The 26,051-nt window shown below is 39.0% G+C and overlaps 1 protein-coding gene across 1 annotated transcript in view; it reads left to right on the top strand.

The window, feature by feature from the left end:
• Positions 1–25,991, top strand: part of LOC132140894 (AP-1 complex subunit beta-1) — a 41,182-nt gene extending 15,191 nt beyond the window's left edge. The window contains exons 16-22 of the mRNA XM_059549946.1: positions 238–384; positions 1,050–1,195; positions 2,060–2,189; positions 4,250–4,334; positions 4,501–4,587; positions 12,521–12,675; positions 24,631–25,991. Of these exons, the coding sequence (XP_059405929.1) occupies positions 238–384; positions 1,050–1,195; positions 2,060–2,189; positions 4,250–4,334; positions 4,501–4,587; positions 12,521–12,675; positions 24,631–24,705 (825 nt within the window). The 3' untranslated portion in view covers positions 24,706–25,991. The remainder of the gene's footprint in view (positions 1–237; positions 385–1,049; positions 1,196–2,059; positions 2,190–4,249; positions 4,335–4,500; positions 4,588–12,520; positions 12,676–24,630) is intronic.
• Positions 25,992–26,051: the final 60 nt, after the last annotated feature.

Genomic DNA, 26,051 nt, shown 5'->3' on the forward strand with positions numbered 1-26,051 from the left:
GTTAAAAAAATTACTTTATTTCACAATATCATATCAAATAAATTCAGACTTGGTGAGCGCAGGAGACTGTTGTTTTAAAAACACTGCAAAATCTTCTCTAATACAACTGCACAGCTGGTATCACCTGCATGAAGAAATCCTGTTGCTGTTGTTTGAAAGATTACACAGATACTTGCTAGAGTGATTTCAACCCTTTTGACACTCAGAAGTCTTATGAACTCTGTCTGTTTCACGAAGGTGGGCCAGAACTTCATCCCGTCCTCGGTACCCAACACCTTTGCTCCGTCTCCTACACCTGCTGCTCTCAGCAGTGGCCTCAATGACCTGTTTGAGTTGTCCTCAGGAATGTCCATTGCTACAGGAGGATATGTGGCACCTAAAACTGTGAGTATTACTCTGCATTAAACTGTAAACCATAACACCTCACCCGTTTCTGATCTTTTATCAGCCAGAACCTGGCCAAATCCAATCCAACAGCATTGCAACTGGCATCCCAGAATTAACTAGGGCATAATCTCACTAGCAGCCATTTCATTCATAATGAAGAGCCTTTCAAGAAGCGAAGTTCAGTCTGCTCTCGTTCTCCAGCATGTGCATTAACTTCATGTGCTACAGAAACACAAGCGTGCAGAACGGCTCCCGGGAGAGCAACATCATTAATAAGAGCTCCATTAGAGCCAGAGTAGGTCAGTAGAGTAGGACAGAGCACAATTATTCTTATTAGGATACTTTATAAACTACCTTGTAGAGTTCTTCCAATGCCCCTGGTGCTCTGGGTGCCTCATGCTACTTATATATGTGTCAGTTTGTCTCTTTTAATCTGATTTTGTTTCTTTTTGGATGCCAGCTCAGTTCTTGTATGCAACAGTGTTTGGGTGAGTGAGTGAGTGAGTGAGTGTAGGTTAATGTTAGACCTCTAATTAACTGCCCTTCAATTTAGAACGAATGTAGTTATTCCCTTAGAGAAGATCATAGCCTTACTTTATTAATTAGACAAACTGTAAGTTAGAGAATGTACCGTGAGCACTCATTTCTTTGGTTTTGTGAAGGTATGGCTGCCAGCAGTCAAAGCGAAAGGACTGGAGATATCTGGAACCTTCTCTCGGCGTCAAGGTCACATGTACATGGACATGTCCTTCATTAATAAAGCCCTGCAGCACATGACTGACTTTGCCATCCAGTTCAACAAGAACAGGTCAGTGCTTGTGTTTCTGTTTACAGTCATTGTGAGGATAGTTGATGATGATGATCATTGGGGTATATTTTCCTGTAACCATTTTGATGGAATTAAGCTATCTTATGATTAAAATATCTTTGGCTATATGAATTAATTATATACATACTAAATTGTATAAATCGGAATATAGAATTGTATGTAGAATTTTTGTTAATACATTTATATTGTGAAATATATTTTGATGACATTTAAAATACACTCCCGATTAAAATATTCCTGGTCAGTAGGATTTAAAGGAAATTATTATTTTTACATGGCAAAGATGCATTAAATTGAACAAAAGTGACATTTATAGTGTTGTTAAAGATTTGTTTCTGTTTCTGAATCACTATTTTCACAAAAACACTGAGCTGTACAACTGTTTTCCACACTAATAATAATAAGAAATGTTTCTTGACTATTTGTTCAAATGTTTTCTGAGGGATCATGTTTGCCATCACAGGAACACATTGTTTTAAAAATGAATTAAAAATGGAAAACCGTTTTGAAATGTGATGTTTCACAATATAACTGGTTTTATACATTTAGTGTAGTTTGTGTATTCAATGTTTTATATAATCTTATATCTTTTATTTATTTTAGCCACTATAACAATAAAAAAAATCAATTGTTAAAATTATTTTCACATAGCTCGCTGTTTAAACCATCAAATGTGTGTGTGTTTTTTTTTCTTCAAAAAGTTTTTGGCCACATAGCCAGGAACGTAAAAAGTTTTTCTTGTTGCCAAGTGTTCATTTGCCTTTTCTGTAACTGATACATGTACGTAGAGCAATTAGAGACTATGTACATATGTTTTATAGTCTTCTTTTGTTGCGTCATCAGTTTTGGAGTGATCCCCACCACACCTCTCGCCATGCACACTCCACTGATGCCCAGCCAGAGCATCGACATCTCCCTCCCTCTCAACACCATCGGCCCTGTGATGAAAATGGACCCACTCAACAACCTACAGGTACAATCCATTATTGCCTTTTGCCGTGTATTTTTATGCCCTCATACACACCCATTGGGTCCTCCCGAGGTCCTTTCTTTGCATTAATCATCTCACAGGAAATAACACATTACAAATATGCGGTTAATGTTTACATGACATCTCTGTGAATCCAAACCTCCAAACTCTGAACTGCACATCACACACGATTGAGTCAGTCGTCCCCACGTGCTTCATTAGTTACTGAGATCATTTGTGTGAACAGCGACTGCAAAACATTCAATTTCATGCCTTTAAAACACTCTAGATAATGAGTACTTGCCCACGGCATCTAGTCAACTAATGCAGATAATCAATCAGATACAAATGTCATTACGAATCATCATCGTTTCATATGATTTTTATCGACATGTTTCTGCCTCATTGCTTTTACACCATTGTGTCGGTTGATCTTCAGATGGATGTCCAACAGTGTTTGCTCTGACTGTTCCTTCCCTCAGAATTCATTTACACCATGATGTCCCAGTATATTTCCTCCTCCACCTCTGTTTTCTGCCTGTGACATCCTGCTGGGTTGCTCTCTTTGCTTCATGCGCCCCGTGTTTAAAGATCACCTTCTGTGACTCTTTTCTTCTTCACTGTTGTTAGTGTCAAGCATCTGGGTATTCAGTATTAAACTGAGCTGCCTGCAGAGTGTTTATGACTTGTGTTAATGAATTCAGATTTCTCATGAGCTCAAGAGTCATCACTTTAAACAGCAACTCAATGACCTCTGAGTGGCCGGGAGCTGCTATGACCTGACCATGTCCAAGTTAATTAAACCGGTGTATTTAGTATCGTCCTGTGATCTCAAACCTGTACCAGTTTCTTTCTTCCGTGGAACACAAAAATTGTACCAGCTGCCCTTTTCCAGAAAATTTTAAGTTGAAAAAAACCTCTCTATTTTGTATATGCATGTTGTAGATTATTAGATTATTCTGAATGATTCATACAAGTGTATTTATATATACTCATTTATTTTTTTAAACTTGTGTTATTCAAGGAGGTAGTATAACCAAACATGAAAATTTGCAGAAAATGTACTCACCCAAACTTTGTTTCTTCATCTGAACAGATTTGGAGAAAACATCAGTCCAGAAGCGTCAAAATAATCCACAAGTAGACCACACGACTGTTTAGGTCTTGAGAAGTGAAAAGCTGCCAAAAAAAAAGTACATCATCATGGTGTTTTAGCTTTAAACGCTCACCTCTTGCCAAAATATGAGTTCAGAATTCATAATAATAATAATAAAAAAGTCCCATCTTCTCACATAAAAATCCAGCGCCATATTTGTTTAGGACTGCGTTTTAAGGAATTATGGACATTTTAAAGATGGATTTGTTTCATACAGACACAGATTTTCACTTCACAAGATGTTATTAGATGAACTGGAGTCCATTACTTGTGGATTATAATATTGTTTTATGTTGTTTCTGACGGCACCCATTCACGGCAAGTGAGCAAGTGATGTAATGCTAAATGTATTCAATTCTGTTCCAATGAAGAAACGAACTCATCTACATCTTGGGCGGCCTGGGGGTGAGCAAATTTTCATTTTTGGGTGAACTATTTTTAAAGCCAATCCACATTTTTTCTTTAAATTAGTCAGAAAATGCAAAAAAAAATAAAAATAAAAAATAAGTCTGGCATTTGTGCTTCTGTGTCTAACCAAAAAGTATAAAAATTATCTTCCTTTCCAACAAAAAACACTATGGGTGTTTAAAAACAGAGGTCAGTTATGCAATAATTTGTTCATTAGATTTATTATGGCTCGATTTGCTGTCTAATAATATTCACATGGTGTAAAATATGAAAGAACTCATCAGCGGGGTGCGACCATTGATTTCCGCCACCCCTTTCTTCTGCTCTTGTGCCTTTCTTCTTGTTTCCCTTTTCTGTCCCTTTCCATGCAACTGAAAGCTCGCTTTCCATTTGGTGAATAAGGACAGCATCAAAATGCAGTCGGGCTGCAGAGGCGTTTTAGACCCTTATGCAGTGAAGTATATTAAAACGTCTGACCACTTAACCTTTCTCACCCCAGGTGGCTGTGAAAAACAACATTGATGTCTTCTACTTCAGCACCCTGATCCCTCTCAGCGTCTTCTTCGTGGAGGATGGCAAAATGGGTACAAGCACGCTGCGCACACATGCTCGATCTAAAAACAGTTTCACACTGAGGTTTTGTTTGCGTTTAATAAAAGAGTCGATTGATTGGATGTAACTAGGACTGAACACACTTTAGACACTGACTGGCCAATCCCACGTGATAATCTCTAAACTTTTCTTCATCAGAGCGTCAGGTGTTCTTGGCCACATGGAAGGACATTCCAAATGAGAACGAGCTGCAATACCAGATCAAAGAGTGCCACTTAAATGCAGGTGAGATCATCTAGCCCTCAACATGCATGACTGTTTTGTGATGTATGGATCAGTGGTCATTAAATCAAAGGCGGATAGAAAAGAGGAAAGCTTCCAAATAGCAGGGTAACTGGAAAGGACTTTTGATCTGTTTGCCAGAGCGCTCATACCTCTTTGTAGTTTGGGCTCTGTCCGTATCCAAACTGGCACCTGATACAGATAGCTGCAACCTGCTACAGTGTGTCTGCTTGAAAAACACCCCCGTTTTTTCATAGCACCGATACTATTTTGATATTGAAGGGTACATTTTTTTTTATATATTTTGATTCTGATATTGTGTGTATGTTTTTGTGTATGTGTATACAGCATTTCCCACACATTGATTTATTTGTGGCTGGGCGCCACAATATCAAATCTGACCACCACAAATAGATTTTCCAAAAGGCTTTGACTTCATTGAATAAACATGAGCACTGTACGTTTCAAAATCTATATATATATATATATATTAGGGCTGTCAGTCAATATAACAATTTTAATCCAATTAATTACATGATGTGTCGATTAATTAATTTAATTAATTGCAAAATAAATAGAACATTTCTGAAAATACCCACAAAAGATTATGTAAAGCTGCAGTCCATAACTTTTTTTGGGTTAAAAATTATCCAAAATCATGTGTAAAAATATTTTTATTGCGTTATTTCAAAGCTCATTACATTAAATGTTTCTTGGGGTGCAATTATGTATGAGCAATATCACACGACTTGAATAATATTATTTAATAAACAACAACAACAGCCATCATCAAATTTGCTAGGCAGTTCAGTCAAAAGTACAAAGGCAGCGCTCAGATATACAGCATTGAATTTACATAAAACATAACGTGATGAGATTTTGCCCTCGGCCAAACTATCTGGGAATGGTTCACAAATTTTATTCAGTATAAGACATGACAATGTAATGCATTCTAATCTTACTGTTATGTTTGTATTTACACTCCTGGTATTATTATTTGCACAGGCCTCGTTATAGTCACAGACAATGTTGAATAGCATACATTATTGATTTATGACTGTGACTTCATGCTCTGATATTAAACCAGCAGTTGAATTGTTTGCTTGAAGCTTTATTACACAACTTCCTCTGCGCAGTTTGAAAAAATACAACAGAAAGAGTCTCTTGACTCCAAAGGAAGAAAACAAAGACTTCCCACCATTCTGTTATTATTCATACTTAATTATTTAGTCTGGTGGCAGTGTTAAAATGTTGTGGAATGTGGTGGTTGTGCACAGACTCTGACAGAGCTGGTTTATTTCAAGGCTTATCAGCTCACTATTTGTATTCATCAACCTGGGGCCAATTTGAGTGTACAGACACAGATGTGGGGTGTGGAGGAGCGCCGAACACAGGGACCAGCACAGAGAGCCTGTTTCACTCTCTGGAATTACTGATCAGACGCCCAGAGGTGCCTTAATCACCAGATGTCAGACAATCTCCCTTTCCCTGCTTTCATCTGCTCTCATTTTAGCAAGCACACACACTGCACACAGATGCACGGTTTTATCCAGCCGTATAGTGTTTGATCAGATCTTCACATGGAGTTCATGCGAAAACAGCAGTAGTTTGACTAATCCAGGCTTTGATTTCCCCCTTTCCTCTGATGCCTTGTTTTAGGAGGAGAAACCATGCAGTTCGGTTTCAGTCGTGTTTATTAGTATGAAGAGAATAATCGAGTGCTATTGTGAGATGCGGATTGGCTCTTGCGTGCCATGACTTGAATAACAATGTGAATGTAATGGAGCACACAATTGAGGGCAGGCTATAACAGAATGCCTTTTCCCACATCGTGTCCATTGCTGTTATTTGTAAATAACTGAATGTTTTCTGGTAGAATTCAGTTAAGGGGAAGGTGTTTGGCATTTTGTTGTTGTTGAGACTGGCTGATTTGTTTTTTATCAGGATGCAGTCACCGATTCCTAATTATGAATAATTTCAGCACTTGATTCAGCAGAAAATAAACATCACTAATTAGTTTTCAACGTTAATGTTTTACATCCGTTTACAAACCTCATTGATATGCTGCAGAATTGCTGCCTGTACAGTCGTGGCCAAAAGTTTTGAGAATTACATAAATATTAGTTTTCGAAAAGTTTGCTGCTAAACTGCTTTTAGATCTTTGTTTCAGTTGTTTCTGTGATGTACTGAAATATAATTACAAGCACTTCATATGTTTCAAAGGCTTTTATTGACAATTACATGACATTTATGCAAAGAGTCAGTATTTGTAGTGTTGGCCCTTTTTTTTCAGGACCTCTGCAATTCGACTGGGCATGCTCTCAATCAACTTCTGAGCCAAATCCTGACTGATAGCAACCCATTCTTTCATAATCACTTCTTGGAGTTTGTCAGAATTAGTGGGTTTTTGTTTGTCCACCCGCCTCTTGAGGATTGACCACAAGTTCTCAATGGGATTAAGATCTGGGGAGTTTCCAGGCCATAGACCCAAAATTTCAACATTCTGGTCCCCGAGCAACTTAGTTAGCACTTTTGCTTTATGGCACGGTGCTCCATCGTGCTGGAAAATGCATTGTTCTTCACCAAACTGTTGTTGGATTGTTAGAAGAAGTTGCTGTTGGAGGGTGTTTTGGTACCATTCTTTATTCATGGCTTTGTTTTTGGGCAGAATTGTGAGTGAGCCCACTCCCTTGGATGAGGACAAGCCTTTTTCCAGATGCCCCAAACAATCGGAAAGGGGCTTCATCTGAGAATATGACTTTGCCCCAGTCCTCAGCAGTCCATTCACTATACTTTCTGCAGAAGATCAATCTGTCCCTGATGTTTTTTTTTGGAGAGAAGTGGCTTCTTTGCTGCCCTTCTTGACACCAGGCAATCTTCCAAAAGTCTTGGCCTCACTGTGCGTGCAGATGCGCTCACACCTGCCTGCTGCCATTCCTGAGCAAGCTCTGCACTGGTGGCACTTCGATGCTGCAGCTGAATCCTCTTTAGGAGACGATCCTGACACTTGCTGGACTTTCTTGGACGCCCTTAAGCCTTCTTTACAAGAATTGAACCTCTTTCCTTGAAGTTCTTGATGATCCTATAAATTGTTGATTTATGTGCAATCGTAGTAGCCACAATTTCCTTGCCTGTGAAGCCATTTTTATGCAACACAATAATGGCTGCACGCGTTTCTTTGCAGGTCACCATGGTTAACAATGAAAGAACAATGATTTCAAACATCACCCTCCTTTTAACATGTCAAGTCTGCCATTCGAACCCAATCAGCCTGACATAATGATCTCCAGCCTTGTGCTCGTCAACATTCTCACATGAGTTAACAAGACGATTACTGAAATGATCTCAGCAGGTCCTTTAGTGACAGCAATGAAATGCATTGGAAAGGTTTTTTTGGGATTAAGTTAATTTTCATGGCAAAGAAGGACTATGCAATTCATCTGATCACTCTTCATAACGTTCTGGAGTATATGCAAATTGCTATTATAAAAACTTAAGCAGCAACTTTTCCAATTTCCAATATTTATGTAATTCTCAAAACTTTTGGCCACGACTGTACATGAACATTACAAAGATTAAGAATAATTTCATTGCTTCATTCAGGTTCTCATCTTTAGGGTGGACAGGATGATCTAATACTTAGATTATGAATGCATTTATTTGAAACTTTTTGAATATCGGCTGACAATGATATTAATAGACCGATTTAAAATATAGATATTTGTTAAATGTTGAAAGTGTTGAAAACTGTTGTGACAGTTATATTCTAACATTTGAAAATGCAATGGCATCTGTTACATTACACTCATATTTTGTAGTATCACCATAAATGTTTTTCATATTTTGCTTGAGGGTTTATTGAAATCCCTAACCCAGAGTAATAAACATTAGCCTGTAACTCACTACAGTTGTAAATAATACCTCAAGTCATGTGGCTTTGATGAGGAGAAATGTGCTATTACTTTTCTAAGCGGTTACACATGCAGTTGTAACCTGGCAGGTGATAAAGTGGGTGAATATATCCCATAATTTACCGAAATATCACAGAGATGCAGGTGGACTCTTCAGCAGCCACACAGCAATGTGCCAAAAGTCATTTCATACACTTAAAGGGTTAGTTCAGCCAAATATTAAAATTGCGTAATTAATAACTTACCCTCATGTCGTTCCAAACCAGTAAGACCTCCGTTCATCTTCGGGACACAGTTTAAGATATTTTAGATTTTGTCCGAGAGCTCTCAGTCCCTCCATTGAAGCTGTGTGTACGGTATACTGTCCATGTCCAGAAAGGTAAGAAAAACAATGCGTATTGGTGACGCGAACCGTTTAAAACGATTCAGTTCGATTTGTTGAACTGGTTCAAAAAGATCCGGTTACATTGAATGATTCGTTCGCGAACCGGATATCACTAACTGCTTTGTTTTGAACTGTCTCTCACAATAGACATGGAAGAGAAGACAATGCTGAATAAAGTTGTAGTTTTTGCTATTTTTGGACCAAAATGTATTTTCGATGCTTCAAAAAATTCTAACTGACCCTCTGACGTCACATGGACTACTTTGATGATGTTTTTCTTACCTTTCTGGACATGGACAGTATACCGTACACACAGCTTCAATGGAGGGACTGAGAGCTCTCGGACAAAATCTAAAATATCTTAAACTGTGTCCCGAAGATGAACGGAGGTCTTACTGGTTTGGAACAACATGAGGGTGAGTTATTAATGACATAATTTTGATTTTTGGGTGAACTATCCCTTTAAGCCAGTGATGCACGGGTCAGTGTATAAACAACCCGCACCCGACCGATGTTTTCAACTAACCCGCCCACAACTTGGACCGCAAAAAAATGAAAATAAAGTATTTTACCCGACCCGCTTCCTGACCCGCATTTTTTAAAAGTAGTAAATGCGTCGCCCCTTTAAATTAATATAATTACTTAAATAGGCTTTAGCCTACAGGATAATAAGTGTTATGACCGCACACATAAGGCTTGCAACAAAGAACCGGTTAAAGTAATGATTATGAATGTGTCTAAATTAGCAAGGAGACATTTAATTGTTTAGTAATAAACTGATGTTTTCTGTGTCGCTGCTAAGATGAAGTTGACGATGCGGACTCGCCATGAACGCCAGAGAGAAATGCACATTTCATATGGATTACATGATCAGAGAGTAGCCGTTTATTTTGGTCTGAATATTTTCGTTTAAAAGTAGACATTTCAAGCTTTCTGTAATATATCACCTATATTTCTTTTTAAACCCACCGACTAAAAGATTAAGACACTACCTGACCCAAAATATCACCCAAAGTTTCTACAGCTTTTTTCTGCGCTATTTCAGAATCTGGAAAAATGACTGGGGCTAACTTGTTACTGCAGTCATGTACGGCATGATAAATGCTCGTCACTTCTGCTGCCCAAACTTTGTCAGGCTGTGGGTCATTTGGTTTATTGAAAAACGATTGCACTGATTTGCATGTTTCTTGATGATGTGCTTTTTTTCCTGTGGTACTCACATGCACCATGTCGCTTCACGTCGTATTCTCCTCCATGTCCCACAGAAAAAAAGCTCTCTCTGCTTCGCCATCTACAGGTCTTAATCAAGAGTATGCTGCGGTCCATTCGCTATTAAAAGTGCATCTTCTCCTTTTCGTGGCCATTAACCTGACCGAACAGCACGCGTGTCAACAGTTTGATTGATGTACGACTCAGCCTATCGACTAACGCTTTTATGGCTCTCCTCTGAACTATTGGACATAAGTTAATAGTACGCCTATGGACGTATCCGTGTATTTATTAGGCAGGGTCGAATGAAAAAGCAGGACAGATGCTCAATTTGCGTGAGGCGGGACAAAGGGTAAAATTGCTGTACAACGTAAAGCGGGACAGGTTGTCACTATTCGCGCCAGTTATTCAGCCAATAAAGTGTAGGCCTATATATTTCAAAATCGTGTATAGTACTATATAAATTACAAAGGTTTAATTGGCATCTTTATTTCAAAGGACCCGACCGCCCGCGACCCGAATATCATTAAAAATATTTTTGGATGACTCGTAACCCGCTCATTTTGGATCAACCCGTGCATCACTGCTTTAAGCAATGCCTTAGCAGCCACCAACAAAACCCTAGCTTTGTAGCGGCATGTTTTGCATTTTCGAAAATTTGTATTAATATTGCACTGTGTCCCTCCTCATCCTCTCTCTCTCTCTCTCTCTCTCTCTCTCTCCTGTCATGAGCAGCTTTGTGTGTTGTGAAGGCAGACTCACAGGATTGACAGCAGTAATGTGAACTGGAGTGAGTCACAGCACGCTCCACATGTTGCTAACACCAGCTGTCATCACCTGATTCTGTGGCTTATATAACACACACTGACTGCCACCGTCCTCGGACCTCCCTCTCTCGGAGTATAAATGTTTTCCATCTTCTTTGTCCGTCACCCTTATGGCTTTTTATTTCCCCAATCCATCTCTCTCCCTCTTCAAACTCTTCATTGCGTTTTATTGTGTCCTTTACTTTGCTCTTGCGTCCTTGTCTTTCAGCGCATGTCTATCTCTGTTGCCAAGGGTTTCATCATTCCCTCCCTCTCGTTCCATGCTGTCCAGTGATCCCAAAATGCAATGATATGGCTCAGGAGGGATTTATTCCAGAGCAGCTTCACTCAGGAGTTTCATAGGAATAATGTGTAAAGTAGTTTTACAACAGTCAGTTACATGAAGTAGATTACATTCTGATGGTAAAAAGCGGTTTTGGTAACATGTTATTGTTTTTGTTTAGTATTACTATTGTATATTATATGTTTTCTTCGTTTGTTTGTTGGTGTGCCCCCTAAAAAAGAAAAATAAATAAATAGAAATTTACTTTCTCTATACAATATAAAGGGAGCGTTCTTTAATCGCTCTCTGTAGTTAAATCACAATTTAAACAACAGATTTGTTGCATGCTATGCTACTAAGAGAAACAATGTGAAGTTGATTGTTTAGTCACTGGCTTATTTCACTGATACATAAACAGTATTAAACGAATTAGAAAGAAAGTCTGTGTGAACTTGAATAATAAGCTTCACATCAGAAATCATTGATCACAGATCAGGCATTAATGAACACTGTTACTCACTGTTTGTGGCGGTGCTGTCGAATCCATAACGTAAAAGTCTGTTTGTAAAGCCTGTGCTGACATTGCGACTGAATTTAATGAAAATGTTTGGGTGGGCAAAGCAGAGAAAGGCGAGTTAACCTTTCACCTTATGATGACATAAGGGGAATATTCCAGATCGGCCTGTCTGAGCTCTCGTTTTCTCAAAGGCAGAGCAGGACACCCACGGCTTGGTTTACACCCACTGGGGGACCATAGACAGGCTAGGGGAACTCATATTAATGTTAAAAAACCATGTCATGGGACCTTTAAATTGGAAGAATGTATTTTTATTTTAAAGAATTCAGAATTCATTTGAATCATTTTATGATTAAAAACCTTTTTTTTCCCCATCCAAATGACAAGAGAAAGATGAATGGCCTTTCTACAAGTACGATACAATTCTGTATGTTGCTGCTTAAAAACCACCTGTCTCCAACAAAGAAGTAGAGAGTAGTGAATTTCGGTTCATTATGTGCCTTCATGTGCTAATGCTCATTCTTTGCATACTGTGCTAATGCTCTTTGCCGATCATAAACTGATTGTGAAGAAACTGGCAGAAATGCATCCATTCTGAATGTATTGAGTGCATTCCTCCATAGTACAGACAGGTTATTGCCATTTCGTATAGTTCTATTTCATAGGAAATACTCATAACAAGTGCTCATTAGACCATTTCATGTTGTTGTTGTTTTTGTTGTTGTTTTTAAATGGATAAATTGTAGCTTTTCTTCTGATAACAGTGCTCTCGTGAGAGACTTCTGTATATCTTGTTGATTAACCATGTGTCTGTTGTATTGGCAGATACGGTGTCAGGCAAACTGCAGAACAACAACATCTACACCATCGCCAAAAGGAACGTAGAAGGCCAGGACATGCTGTATCAGTCGCTCAAACTTACCAATGGGATCTGGATCCTCGCCGAGCTCCGCATACAACCTGGCAATCCCAATTACACGGTAAACGCTCGCAGCACAAATTGTGTATTCAAACAAAGTCGCTTCAAGGAGCGCATGACAATTTGTAGCCAAAGAGCAAAATGAATCTTGTCCCTTGAAAGACAATATGCTTTTGACATAGTCCAGAACATATTCAAGGACATCCTTCATCCCTAAGTTTGATAGAATATTATATTAGAATAAAACCTGGTTTTTTTTGTACACCAATCCAAGGTTTCAGCACATTGTTATATAATTCAGTGCTCTAAAGATCAGGCTTTTAAATCATGATACATTTATGACAGTGAAAGTTGTGCTTTCTGCTTGACTTGCTTGCATAATGCATGAAATAAGCAGTGTGAAGCATTCAGAAAAGGCTTGTCGCACGGCAGTAGCGTGCTATTTAGTGTCAGTGCTATTTAACGTTCCTGAAATATCTTCACAAACAGTGACATACATGAAATGCATACGTACCATTACATAAGCAGAATCACAGAAAAGTGTCAGCACTCTGTGGTTTTGAATTGAGTCAACAAGTTTAATAAACTACATTTAGTCTACTTTTTTATTTTAAAGTGTGGGAGCCTTTGAGAAAACATACAGTCTATAAGTGAATCAGCTGTTTATTTACTAACCACTTCGACAAATTCAGCGAGTAATTTGTTCAATTGATTCAAAGACCTTTGAGTGAATCTTTTTAAGAACCAGCTAAAGAGACATTAATTTGTGATTCAGACCACATTAGTTGTGGGCAGCCAATAAGAACAATGCATTAGAATTTATTAATTATCTATTATTTCTATTATTTATTGATTAGCCCACACTCTAAAAAATGCTGGGTTAAAAACAATCCAACTTAGGTTATTTGGAAACCCAGGGCTGGGTAAATATTGGACCGAACACATGCTGTTTTTGTTTTGTTTTTTGGAACCAGCTGGTTGGATTAATGTTTTTACCCAACATGCTAAGCTGTTTTATTTAAAGGGTTAGTTCAATTCGGATCACCAGTAGTTCCTTCGGACAGTTCGATTCAATAAACCGGTTGAAGAAAATGGTTCACCGGTTCGTTTGTGCTCGAATTAATGACGTCATTTGCGATGATTGCCCTTGATTCAAGCCTTCGGTTTACCTGTGCTCATAACACTAGCACAGAATCAGTTCAGAATCAATCACCAAAAGAACCAGTTTGGTTCAGACGCACTGTGTGTCGGTCTGCTTCACGCTGAATCACACATGCGCAGTTATCATCAGCTCCTCGGTTCTCGAATCGGACGGGTCTGACAGAAATGGTTCTTGACTCGAGAACGACTCAATCGTTCGTTCGTTTTTCTGGCTCGGCTCGGTGTTCATCTTCAGTTCTCTCTTCACAGCAGTTCAGTCAGTGTACTGTTTGAGTACATGAATTACTCCGGGATATTGGTTTGTTTGAACTCCGAGGGAGTGTCAGCCACATTAAAAAAGTTAACAGCTTGAGTAATTTGTGGAATAATGCGTATTGGAGATGAGAACAGTTTCAAACGATTCAGTTCAATTTGGTGAACTGGTTCATGAAGATCCGGTTACATCGAATGATTCGTTCGCGAACCGGATATGACAAACTGCAGTGAAAGCGCTCACAACAGATCCGGAAGAGAAGACCATGCTGAATATAGTCGTCATTTTTGTTATTTTTGGACCAAAATGTATTTTTTAGATGCTTTAACAAATTCCAACTGACCCTCTGATGTCACGTGGACTACTTTGATGATGTTTTTCTTACCTTTCTGGACATGGACAGTATACCGTACACACAGCTTCAATGGAGGGACTGAGAGCTCTCGGACAAAATCTAAAATATCTTAAACTGTGTTTCGAAGATGAACGGAGGTCTTACTGGTTTGGAAAGACATGAGGGTGAGTCATTAATGACATAATTTTCATTTTTGGGTGAACTATACCTCTAAGTCGACTATTGTATAAAAATTCTTATATTGCTGCCTTAAAGGGTTAGTTCACCCATAAATGAAAATTAGCCTGTGTTTTACTTACCCTTGAGCCATCCTAGGTGTATTTGACTTAGGGCTGTCACGATATTAGATTTTTCATATCACAGTTATTGTGACCATAAGAATTTACAATATCAAAGATAAAAAAAAAAAATGTCAGTCTAATTATTTTTACTTTGTTTATTGAGTTTTTCTTTTTCACCCAACGAACATAAGGATACTGATAAATGCAGGGCACAAGACTCTGGCTTTCTCCATCTTTTTTGAAGCTCCTATGAAATAACAAAAGAGAAAATACTGTCAAGTTCAACAGTATAATGAATAAATATCAATGGTTACACTTTACAATAAGATATCATTTGTTAAGTTTAATGTATTATGAGAGTGACTGCAGTACCTGCTCCCCATCCATTTTCATTGGGTGGGAAAAAAGCAGCTTGGACATTCTGCTAAATGTATTATTTTGTGTTTCACACAAAAAAAGAAAAAAAAGCTTTAAATTACATTGTTGAAACAATTGTTATTTTTTAAGTGAATCTCTTTAAGGTCCCTTTAAGTGTGGGTATAAACATGTATTATTATATACTTCATATCAGCCTATGAGCAGCAGTGACTCTCAGTATGAACGGTGCTTCACAAACCTTTCATCTGGTATCAAATCTGGTTGCATTTTTGAAATCGAGATGCCGAGTATGGAAATGAGGGCTCATCATCCGTTCGAGCTCTGTACTTACATGTTTTATAACTCATGTGGAGCCAAACAGCAGCGCTCTTCTCTATGCTCTGTCTGGTGAATTGAAATCTCTTTTGCTTAGTGAGGCACAGAACACAGGTTGAGCACATGCAGTGAACCTTTCCTTTGGAAAAGCATGCAGGGTTCGCGACCTAATTTCTCAATGGTGCGACAAAAAAAAAATCAGAGGTCGCACCGGTGACTCTTCCTGTGGTTGATCAACAGACACTAGAGCCCTGCATTTCAGCCCGAGCCCGACGGGCCCCAACTTTTTTACGCCCCTCGAGCCAGGCTTTGGGCCAATTTTCACATCGTAGTTCAGACGCGGGCTGGGCCTCCTGCCTGTTTTAGACTTCTCTTTACTTTTATATTTTAGACATCCATCAATTAGTGATGAAAAAAATATTGCCGCACTGGTGGAAACAACACAACACCGTGCTACCATGACTGTCAAGAGCTGCTCAACGGTGTTTATTGTCCCGCAGCAGCGCAGCTGAACAGTTCTGCATTCAAATACATGCAATAGGCTTAAACGTGCCGCAAAGCACGGGTAAAAGTAATTATCATAAATGTGACAAGGGAAAATAGTAAGGAGATATTTTAATTAATTACTAATAAACTAGTGTTTTCTGAGTCTGTGTTGCAAGGATGAAGTTGCCGATCATGGCTCGTCATCTCCTCAGACGTGTCTCTAGAGAGAAGTGCATCTTTATGGATTATGATTATAATGAAAGAGTTTTTGTTTTTGATTTGTTTTATTTTAAGCAGTTAAAACTATTATAGATATTTGTCATGTCTGTAAGGCATGTTTTCACTGAGTTTTGTGTTCTTGTACTTCTGTTAAAGACGAGACGGCAGAAAGCGCATCATGTTTGTTTTCTTTATTTTGTAAAAGCACACTGTTTTGTTGATATTGTGAGTGCACACAAATACAAGTAGATCTTTAGCAGTTATGAATGATGTATTACCCCTACCTTTATGAGCAAAAAAGATGGCATATCCACTGAAAAAAATGCAAGTGACCACGGCAGTGTCTCCATGTCCTGAAGTGTCTCAGCATAAACTATTGTGTATATAGCACACATTTATCTGGGTTTAACATTTAAACATTGTTATATGCTTGAACTGTTTTATATCTATAGATTTTATTTTAGGCAAGTCGTGATGATTTGAGAAAGTTAAATTGATCCAAACATAGGCTAACTGTCTGCCACTGGCCGTTTGGTTGTTACAGTTTGGAGCACATCAAAAAAATGCTCCAAACATTTCCTACATTAACTTAATTAAAAAAACGAAACGAAATATAATCACTTTGCTATTACATACAAAACTGAACTATTTTAATAGTTGAAACCGTAGTATAAGCTGTTTAGGGACTGTTTAGCTGTTCAAATCAGACACTAGAGCATCCCTTCATTCAGACATAGAGAGAGTGAGAGAGAGAGAGTGTGGCCAGCTGGTTTAGCCAAGGCCAAAGATCAAGAAGCCTTCAGTGTCACATGTAACATCCAGTCTATCACATGATCATTTAGAAATCATTCTAATATTCTGATTTATTATGAGTGTTGGAAACAGTTCTGCTGTCTAATATATTTGATGAATAAAAGGTTAAAAAGAACTGCATTTATTCAAAAAAAAAATTCTAATAATATATATTCTAATAATATATTTTCTTTACTATCACTTTTTAGCAATTTAACACATCCTTGCTGAATAAAAGTATTGATTTTATTTAAAAAAAAAAAAAGAAAGAAAAAAAATTACTGACCCCAAATTACTGACCAGTAGTGTATATTGTTATTACAAAATATTTATATTTAAAAAACATAGCTTTTTTTTTTTTTTACTTTTTATTCATCAAAGTATCCTAAAAAAGTATCACATGTTCTGAAAAATATTAAGCAGCAGAACTGTTTCCAACTTTGATAATGAATCATCATATTAGAAAAATTTCTAAAGGATCATGTGATAATGACCCTAAAAATTCAGTTTTGCATCACAAAAATAAATGATAATTTAAAGTATAATAAATTTAAAAACAATTATTTTAAATTGTTATAATACATTTTTTTCTGTATTTTTGGTCAAATAAATGCAGGCTTGATGAGCAGAAGAAACTTCTTTCAAAAACATTAAAAATAGTAATGTTTCCAAATACATATACATAAAAATAAATGCAGTAATTTGCCTTATATGTTAAACAAAATATAAAACGAATAAAGTGATAACGTGCCATTAATTAGGTTAATATTATTTGGCTAATACATCAGTTGGTGACTGACCAGCTTGGCATCTGCTTATAGTTTCAGCAGCCAATGGACTATACATTTGTGTTGGGAAGTTGGTGGACAAATTAAGAGTCTGCTAAATAGATTAATCTGTTGATTAGCAATAGACCCTTCTTGATTTTTCAGAAGGCATCTGTTCAGCCACCTCTGCTGAGCTTGATTGCCTGTGGCCCCCTGAGGCCAGGTCGGCTCAGTGCGATCAGAAACCCTACCTGATCCCAGACAATTGATTTTTAATGAAACTTCGGCTCTCAGTATTCTGGCAGCAGCTGGCTCCGATCTGAACAGATGATAACTGGACTCCATCGAGCCAGCGCTGTTTAACCTAACAGCCGGTGATGGAGTGCTGTTGTCTGCCAAGATCCGAGGCCTCTGGAAACACATTCCCAAAGCAGAGGTAACCAATACAAGCCCTGCTGGACGTGGGATTATGTTCCTGGTGCTCTGAGAATTACTCTGTGCAATCAATTGGATTAAAGTCACTAAAGCCACTTATTTATCTTCTGTCAGTCTGAATATAAGTAGTGACATTTAAAGGGAAGCTTTCATTGAAAGAAAGAAAAAGGTGTCCTTAAATGTGCTTAAATTCACTGGGTGAATTTAGTTGCAATTGCAGTGTTCACAGTGCCATTTTTAAAAGGTCCACTGAAGTGCTTTGAAACAGGTAGCATTATTCTATGCGTTTACATCATTTTAACTGAAATGGGAAGACAGGATGGGACATATCAAGCTGCCCTGTCCCTGTTTTTAAATGGCCAATAGCATTTGTTTATATCACAGCTTGGGCTAGAGCTGTTGAGCTGTATTATGAACCGTCTTATATAACAGCCACAATCAAATATATCACAACAAAATATAGCATTCTGTAGAATTCAAATGTGTCAGATAAGTTTTGTGGTGTGCACCGACTTGAGAGTACGATCCACTCCATGCTATCGTGTCCCTTGTCTCGATCAGATTGTAAAAATTACATTTTGATTACTCAGTTCATGACCCCTTTATTATATATATATATATAACTAAAAACAGAGAAATGGATAAATACAGTGTAGTCCATAGGTCTGTGACTCACTTTCAGAATCTAATTTAAACCAGGAAATAAATTTTTTGCTTTACAAGAAATGTTGGAAAATAAAATAAATAAGAAAAATACTGCACGGTTTCTGGATCCCTAATCATTTGTGTGTGTGTGTCAACTGAGAACAGCGCTGGTTGCAGCCGAGCTCTACACCGCTATGATATCGACATTGCTGCCCTGAGTGAAACCAGGCTCCTTGATGAGGGGTCTCTAACAGAGGAGGGCATGGGCTACACCTTCTACTGGAAAGGCTATCCCACAGGTGGACAACATCTGCATGGTGTGGGACTAGCAATTAAGAACACACTACTGCCAAGACTCACTGAAACTCCTGTGGGCATCAGTGAAAGACTGATGACCCTCCGTATCCCCCTGGTGAAGAACCGCTATGCCACACTTCTAAGTGTGTATGCTCCAACTCTACCATCTGACAGTGAGTCTAAAGACTCTTTTTACCAAACACTGGATGAGGCTCTCCACCAGATCTCCAAGAACGACAAGATCCTCCTGCTTGGAGACTTCAATGCTCGTGTTGGGCAGAACAGTGGGATATGGAAAGGAGTACTTGGCAGGCATATGGGATTGGTCAGGCCAACTCAAATGGCATGAGGTTACTTACCCTCTGCTCTGAGCACAACTTGACCATAACCAATACCATCTTCCAGCAAAGGACCAAATACAAAACATCATGGATGCACCCACGTTCCAAACATTGGCACCTGATTGATTATGTCATCGTGAGACGTTGTGACCTCAGAGACGTTCTCATAACCCGGGCCATGAGAGGTGCGGAATGCTGGACAGATCATCGCATGATCATGACCAAGGTCCTCATGAAAGTGCGCCCCCCCCATGCAAAAACTTGGATCTAGTAGGAGGCGACTATACTGTGTCCGCCTGGAAGATACCACTGCAAGGAATGAGTTTCGTCGCTCCCTGGCTGAGAAACTAGGGGAGCTAGAACTCCTCCTGAGGGATGGTAATGCCACAGAACAGCAGTGGACCTATATTACTACAGCCCTTCATGAAGCAGCAGCCCAAACAATCGGCTATAAGAGCAAAAACCATCAAGACTGGTTTGACAACAACTCAGTCCATCCATAACCTACTAAGCAATATGCACAAAGCACATCAGGAAACCCTAAGAAAACCCTTATCCAGCACCGCCAAACAGCATTGGCAAAAAGCTCGTCGGGAAGTCCAGACACTCTGCGGACCTTACAGAACAAGTGGTGAATGGAGAAGGCTCATGAAATTCAGTCATTCGCTGACAGAAATGACATATACAACTTTTATAATGCAGTCAAATCCATTTATGGCCCAATAAGTCACCGCATCACTCCCCTGAAAACAGCAGATGGGCTCAAAGTCCTGAAAGACCAGAATAGCATCCTGGAGAGGTGGTCTGAACATTTTGACACCTTACTAAATCAGGACTCTGATGCAGACTATACCATCCTGAATGAATTGCCTGAATTTCCCCCTATTGACAACCTTAGCCAACCTCCAAACTTCCTGGAGGTTCTGTCAGCTGTCCGCTCCCTGAAGTACAACAAGTCTCCTGGCTCTGACAATATTCCTGCAGAACTGCTAAAACAGGGAGGGTATCTCTGCACAAGAACACTACATCATTACATCACCAAGGCCTGGGCTGATGAAAGCATCCCACAGCAATGGAGAGATGCTAGTATTGTCACCATATATAAGAGCAAAGGGGATAGGGCCATTTGTGACAACCATAGGGGCATATCACTTATTGCTGTGGCAGGCAAGGTCCTGGCTAAGGTGATGTTACAAAGACTGATCAATAACATCACAGAGTCTATGCTACCCGAGTCACAGTGTGGGTTTAGAAAGAACAGGAGCACAGTCGACATGGTCTTTACAACCCGGCAACTTCAGGAAAAGTGCAGGGAGCAACATAAAGACCTGTTTATGGCTTTTGTCGACCTCTCCAAAGCCTTAGAAACTGTGCAGAGAGATCTCTTATGGGAAGTCCTCCTCCAGTTTGGATGCCCCACTAAGTTTGTCAACATCCTCCGTTAGTTTCATGATGGAATGACTGCTAGGGTGACAATAGGAGGTCAACAGTCTAGCCCTTTCCCTGTGCGCACAGGGGTAAGGCAGGGGTGTGTACTGGCACCAGTGCTTTTTAACATCTTCCTCATATGTGTCACCCAGCTTCTCCACAAGGAAATACAAGACAACAGTGGAGTGACAGTAGCATACAGGCTGGATGGTAACCTCTTTAATATCAGGAGACTGCAATCAACCACCAAACTGCACAGAGTGAGGATACTTGAGCTGCAGTATGCAGATGACTGCGGTCTCGTATCTCACTCTCCACAAGACCTCCAGTCTGTCCTAGATGCAGCAGTGAGGGCATATAGCAGGATGGGGCTGACCATCAACACCGCCAAAACAGTGGTAATCTGCCAGTGGAGTGCCAACATCCCACCCGCACCACCCATCTTCTATGTTGCAGATGAAAAACTATCAATTGTGCCATCATTCAAATACCTGGGGAGTATTATCTCTGAAGACAAAAGCATTGACAATGAGGTCCAGAATCAAACAAGCATCAGCTGCCTTTGGGAGACCCCTTCATCTCAACACAAAAATATGCATCTACCAAGCAGTCTGCATCACCACCCTCCTCTACAGCTGTGAAGCATGGGTTACTTACAGCCGCCACATCAAGTCCCTGGAACACTTCCACATCTGCTGTCTCCAGTGCATCCTGGGAATAACTTGGTGTGAAAGAGTGCCTCACACTGAGATCCTGAGGAGAACAGGCTGCAAGAGTATTGAGGCCACAATCACCCTGCACCAACTGCGCTGGCTGGGGCATGTCATAATATGCCCTACAACCGTTTGCCCGCAGAGTGCTATATGGCCAGCTACAACTAGGCCAGCGCTCTGCTAGAGCAGAAGAAACACTTTAAAGACCAATTAAAAACAGTGCTTAAGAGGTGCAAAATAAAACCTGGGGACTTGGAGAACATGGCTGCTGACGTAACACCTGGTGGCAGCAGTGTCTAGATTGGACCCAAGCACTGGAGGAGGAAAGGACAGTTAGGAGACAACAAAGAAGGCTCAGGAGAAACACACCCATAAATACCAGTAACACCAATAGCATGTATATATGCCCCACCTGCAATAGAACCTGTGGATCCAGGATCGGATTATTCAGCCATCAGAAAACTCACCGTTAAAAGACAGAAGTGGACGTCATCATCGGATTCGATGGACAACTGCAAGCAAGAAAGTGTGTGTGTGTGTATGTGCGTTTATACACACACACATATAGTGCCCTCCATAAGTATTGGACCAGTAAAGACAAATTGTTCTGTTTGCTGTGGAATCAATGTGAAATCTGTAAATATTATTAAAAGATGAATATGAGACAAAACTACACAGTGTCACATTTTATTATTGGGTGATTCAACACAAAGATGTTTTATAATTTTAGAAGATCAGCACTTTTTGAGTTTCATCTCCCTATCAGATGTGAGCATAAGTATTTAATATAACAGTTGCCTCACAGGTCTTTCTAACGCCTGTTTCACACATACTCCGTCTGCAGTGCGTATGCATTGCGTATTTTTTTACGCACCCATGTTAACGGATTCCAGCGTTCATACTGCACGCGGTTGCGGTCCGTCAGTGTGGTCCAGGAGCAGTGCGTCTGCAGCAGTTCAGCGATCGTTTATGTACCGAGTCTTTTTTTGCTGTGCTGCATGAGCTGAATTAAAGTGACAGCGCATTGTTCGCGGTAAAAATGAACATGGATTGACACGGAAATGCAGTCATTTCACAATAAATGTATACTAATTAAAGCCTACTGTGTTTCACACACAACACATGGGTTTTGGCTAGATTTAAAACAAGAAAAAGAGCAACTTTAGAGAAACAAGGCAACATTATATATGCACTTTTATAGAGGCAGAAAAACATAGTTATTTAAGACCCGTTGGATTGTGTGTAATAAAGATTTAAATGCAAAAGGCACGAGAGTCAACTGTTTCTGTCAGTGGTGAGTTTTAATTTTAAATGTTTGTGATAGCCTAACAAGAAAAGTAGGCTAATGTTGTGTTTAAATGTGTTGCAGCTTGTTTCAGCAACTTATTATAAAAACCTAGCAGTCAAATGCATGAGTAATACGTTGTTTATATTTGAATTTAAATATGTCTATGAAAGATTGTTACTGTACTGTGATGAAAGAGTATCACAATGCAGAAAAAGCTTTTTGATTTGTTTTTTGTTTTTTACATGATTTGATATCAAAATAATGGACAAATGTTGTGTTTTGTGGCTTAAACAACCGCGGACTGCAAACACATCCTGTGTGAAAGCACAATGAGTCCGTGCTGCTTCAGCACCACATACGTAATGCACACGGACTGCAGACGCACTGCAGACGGATTATGTGTGAAACAGGCGTGAGTGTTCAGCTGTGTCCTGTTGCATTTATTCTTCAGATATTAAAAGCAGGGAATGTGTCTTATCGGTTATATCCATTGCTTCTGTATTCTGAGTATTGCATTTGATGAAGACACACAAACCAGGATGAAGACGAGAGTGCTGACTCTGGGAGAAAAGTCATGGCATGGGCATGCATGGCTGTCTCTAGGAACGGGACCTCTTCATTTTAATAATGACTTAATGTATGATGACAAGAGCAGAATGAATTTGGAAGGGTACAAAACCATCTTGGCTACCAATATTCAAGAAAATGCCACCAAACTCATTAGAAAGCACTTCATATTGGATCAGGACAATGATCCAAAACACCCTGCCAGTTCAGACAAGGCTTAGATTGCCCAAATCAATCTCCAGATTGAAATCCGATTGAACATTAATTTCACCAGCTGAAGAGGAGACTAAAGACAGAAACTCCTCAAAACAAGTAACAATTGGAATTGGCTGCATTAAAGCCTGGGGAGAAGCATTTCAAAGCATAAGATCAAGAGTCTGGTTATGTCTATGGGTTGCAGACTCACTGCTCTGATTGCATGCAAGGGATCTGCAACTAAATATTAGCTTTTAATCTGCCTTAAGTTCATCTGTTCCAATACTTATGCTCACATCAAATAGTGGAATGAACTCTAAAAGTGCTGTCCTTTTTATTTGGTAAAACACTAATGTGTTGAAACGGCTAATAATAAAATGTGATATTCCGTAGTTTTGTCTCATATTTATCTTTTAATCATATTTACAAATGTCTTGACTCCATAGCAAACAAAGCAATTTTGTCTTTTCTGTTCCTATATATATGGAGGGCACTATATATACACACACACACACACACACATTTTTGACTCTGTGCAGATCGTCTTTTTCGGGCGCTGCAGCATTGTCTGCCCTCTGCTCCGGGTTTGTGTGTGTGTGCACTTGGATGGGTTAAACGCAGAGCACAAAATCTTGAGTATGGGAGACCATACTTGGCCACATATCACTTCACTTTTTTACTTTACTTGTCTGTCTTCACTCAAGGCTTCTTGAAAAGTTGAAAGCAGCTATAACTCCAGTACAAGAAAAACCTCTTACAGCTGTCATTCATAGCACATATTACTGTATTATTGCATATATGTAGCCCACAAGAGTGGTGGGTCATGACCCAAAAATCTGCTCAGGTCTGTTCTGATCACAGTAAATGCAGAGAATTAACATTTGTGGCTATAATTAACTGTTTTCTGCCCTTATTAATTTTTCATTTTGATTTGTAATATTAATAATCGTCAGTGTTTGATTATAAGGAATAATAATAATTTCTTTCTCATAAAATGACTATACTAAAACAAGCTCTTTGTTGCACATTTTTATTAGAGCACTCCAAGTTTAACATTTTTAAGTTACTCATTGCTCTCTCTTTTTTTCTCTCTCTTTCAGCTCTCTCTGAAATGCAGGGCTCCTGAGGTGTCTCAGTATGTGTACCAAATGTACGATGCCATTCTGAAGAATTAAACATCTCTATAATACTTATATCCCTCTACGTATTTGTCCTTAGGATCCAGCTCTCCATGTTTCCGGCCTTTGTTTTAAATCCATCTTTAGGTACCAGTTTACTCCATGCGCCCACAATGTTAAAATCATGTTCTGTTCTAGCCAAATGTCTTGATGTTGTTGATAAAGTGTTGAAGGGAATTTTGGAACACAGCTCCATTGTGATTAGATATTTTTAATGCCTTGTCAGTACTTCACCTTCACATGCCCTGGATTGGTCATATGCAAAGAAGGAAAAAAAAAGTGTAAGAGTTTAATCTATAAATAGCATCAAGGGAATTTAATGAAGCAGACGTCTGGGATACAGAAATGTGATACGGATGTACTTTTAAAAGTCATCCTTCTTTAATGGTAACCACTTTAAAACCCCTATAGTTACCGTTTTTGATTGACATCGTGCGTTTTGGCATTATTGCTTGTTTCATTCTCTGATATGCTGCAGTGTTGCTTTATGCAATTGTACAATGTGCCAGCTATCTGATATTAGCCTTGCATGCTTTGACCAACAGAAAAATGCCACATTCCTTTTAATGTTTTGTATTCCTTGTTCATCTTAACCACGGTATGAACATGCGACACTCCATCAATGTCTTATAGTGTTTGAACTGCTATGAATCACCTTAATGTGATAGAAAAGACGGAAACATGTTTTCTATCGATCTTATATAAGTGGGCCATCTGATATTCATTCCCAGACTGTGTGATATATTGTGCTTTTGAAAGTTGAGTAGGTTTTGTGAGGTAGTTTTTGGTCTCCTTGGAGTGTTAGAAATATCTGTTCAATGTTAGTATACAATCTTGCTCAGCTTTGGTTCAAACTAATACACTAACAAATAGAGATGCAATAGAAAAATTAATCAACATCGATTCAGCGATACAAGGATGGATAACTTTTGGACAGTTGAGTAGAGTTTGTTTTATTCCCTAAAACTGTACTAGTCTTCATGGTGGTGCTAAATGTGAACTTTTTTTGTTGCCATAGTTGCTAATGTGCCCGTGAACCTGCATGTAAGCAGCGTCCAGTAAACATCTGCCAGTAGAACCCTTGTGTAAGAAGGTGAAATATTAAGACCGTAACCCTTATATGTGCAAATATGAGTTTTAATGATTACCATGTTGCCAATGTGAGCATCTCAATACTGAAATGTGACGTCTGACATAAAGAAATTGAACAAAACGACTGATCAGCTTGTTTCAGATTTATTTTATGGATGGTAAATCAAAATAAAGTCAGCAGTGTGTATTCACCCTCATTGTCTTTGTCCTTATGTAATTCACCTCTTTCTCAGATCACCTTTTTACTCAAA

The sequence above is a fragment of the Carassius carassius genome, chromosome 5 (genome assembly GCF_963082965.1).
Source record: "Carassius carassius chromosome 5, fCarCar2.1, whole genome shotgun sequence".
Lineage (NCBI taxonomy): Eukaryota > Metazoa > Chordata > Actinopteri > Cypriniformes > Cyprinidae > Carassius > Carassius carassius.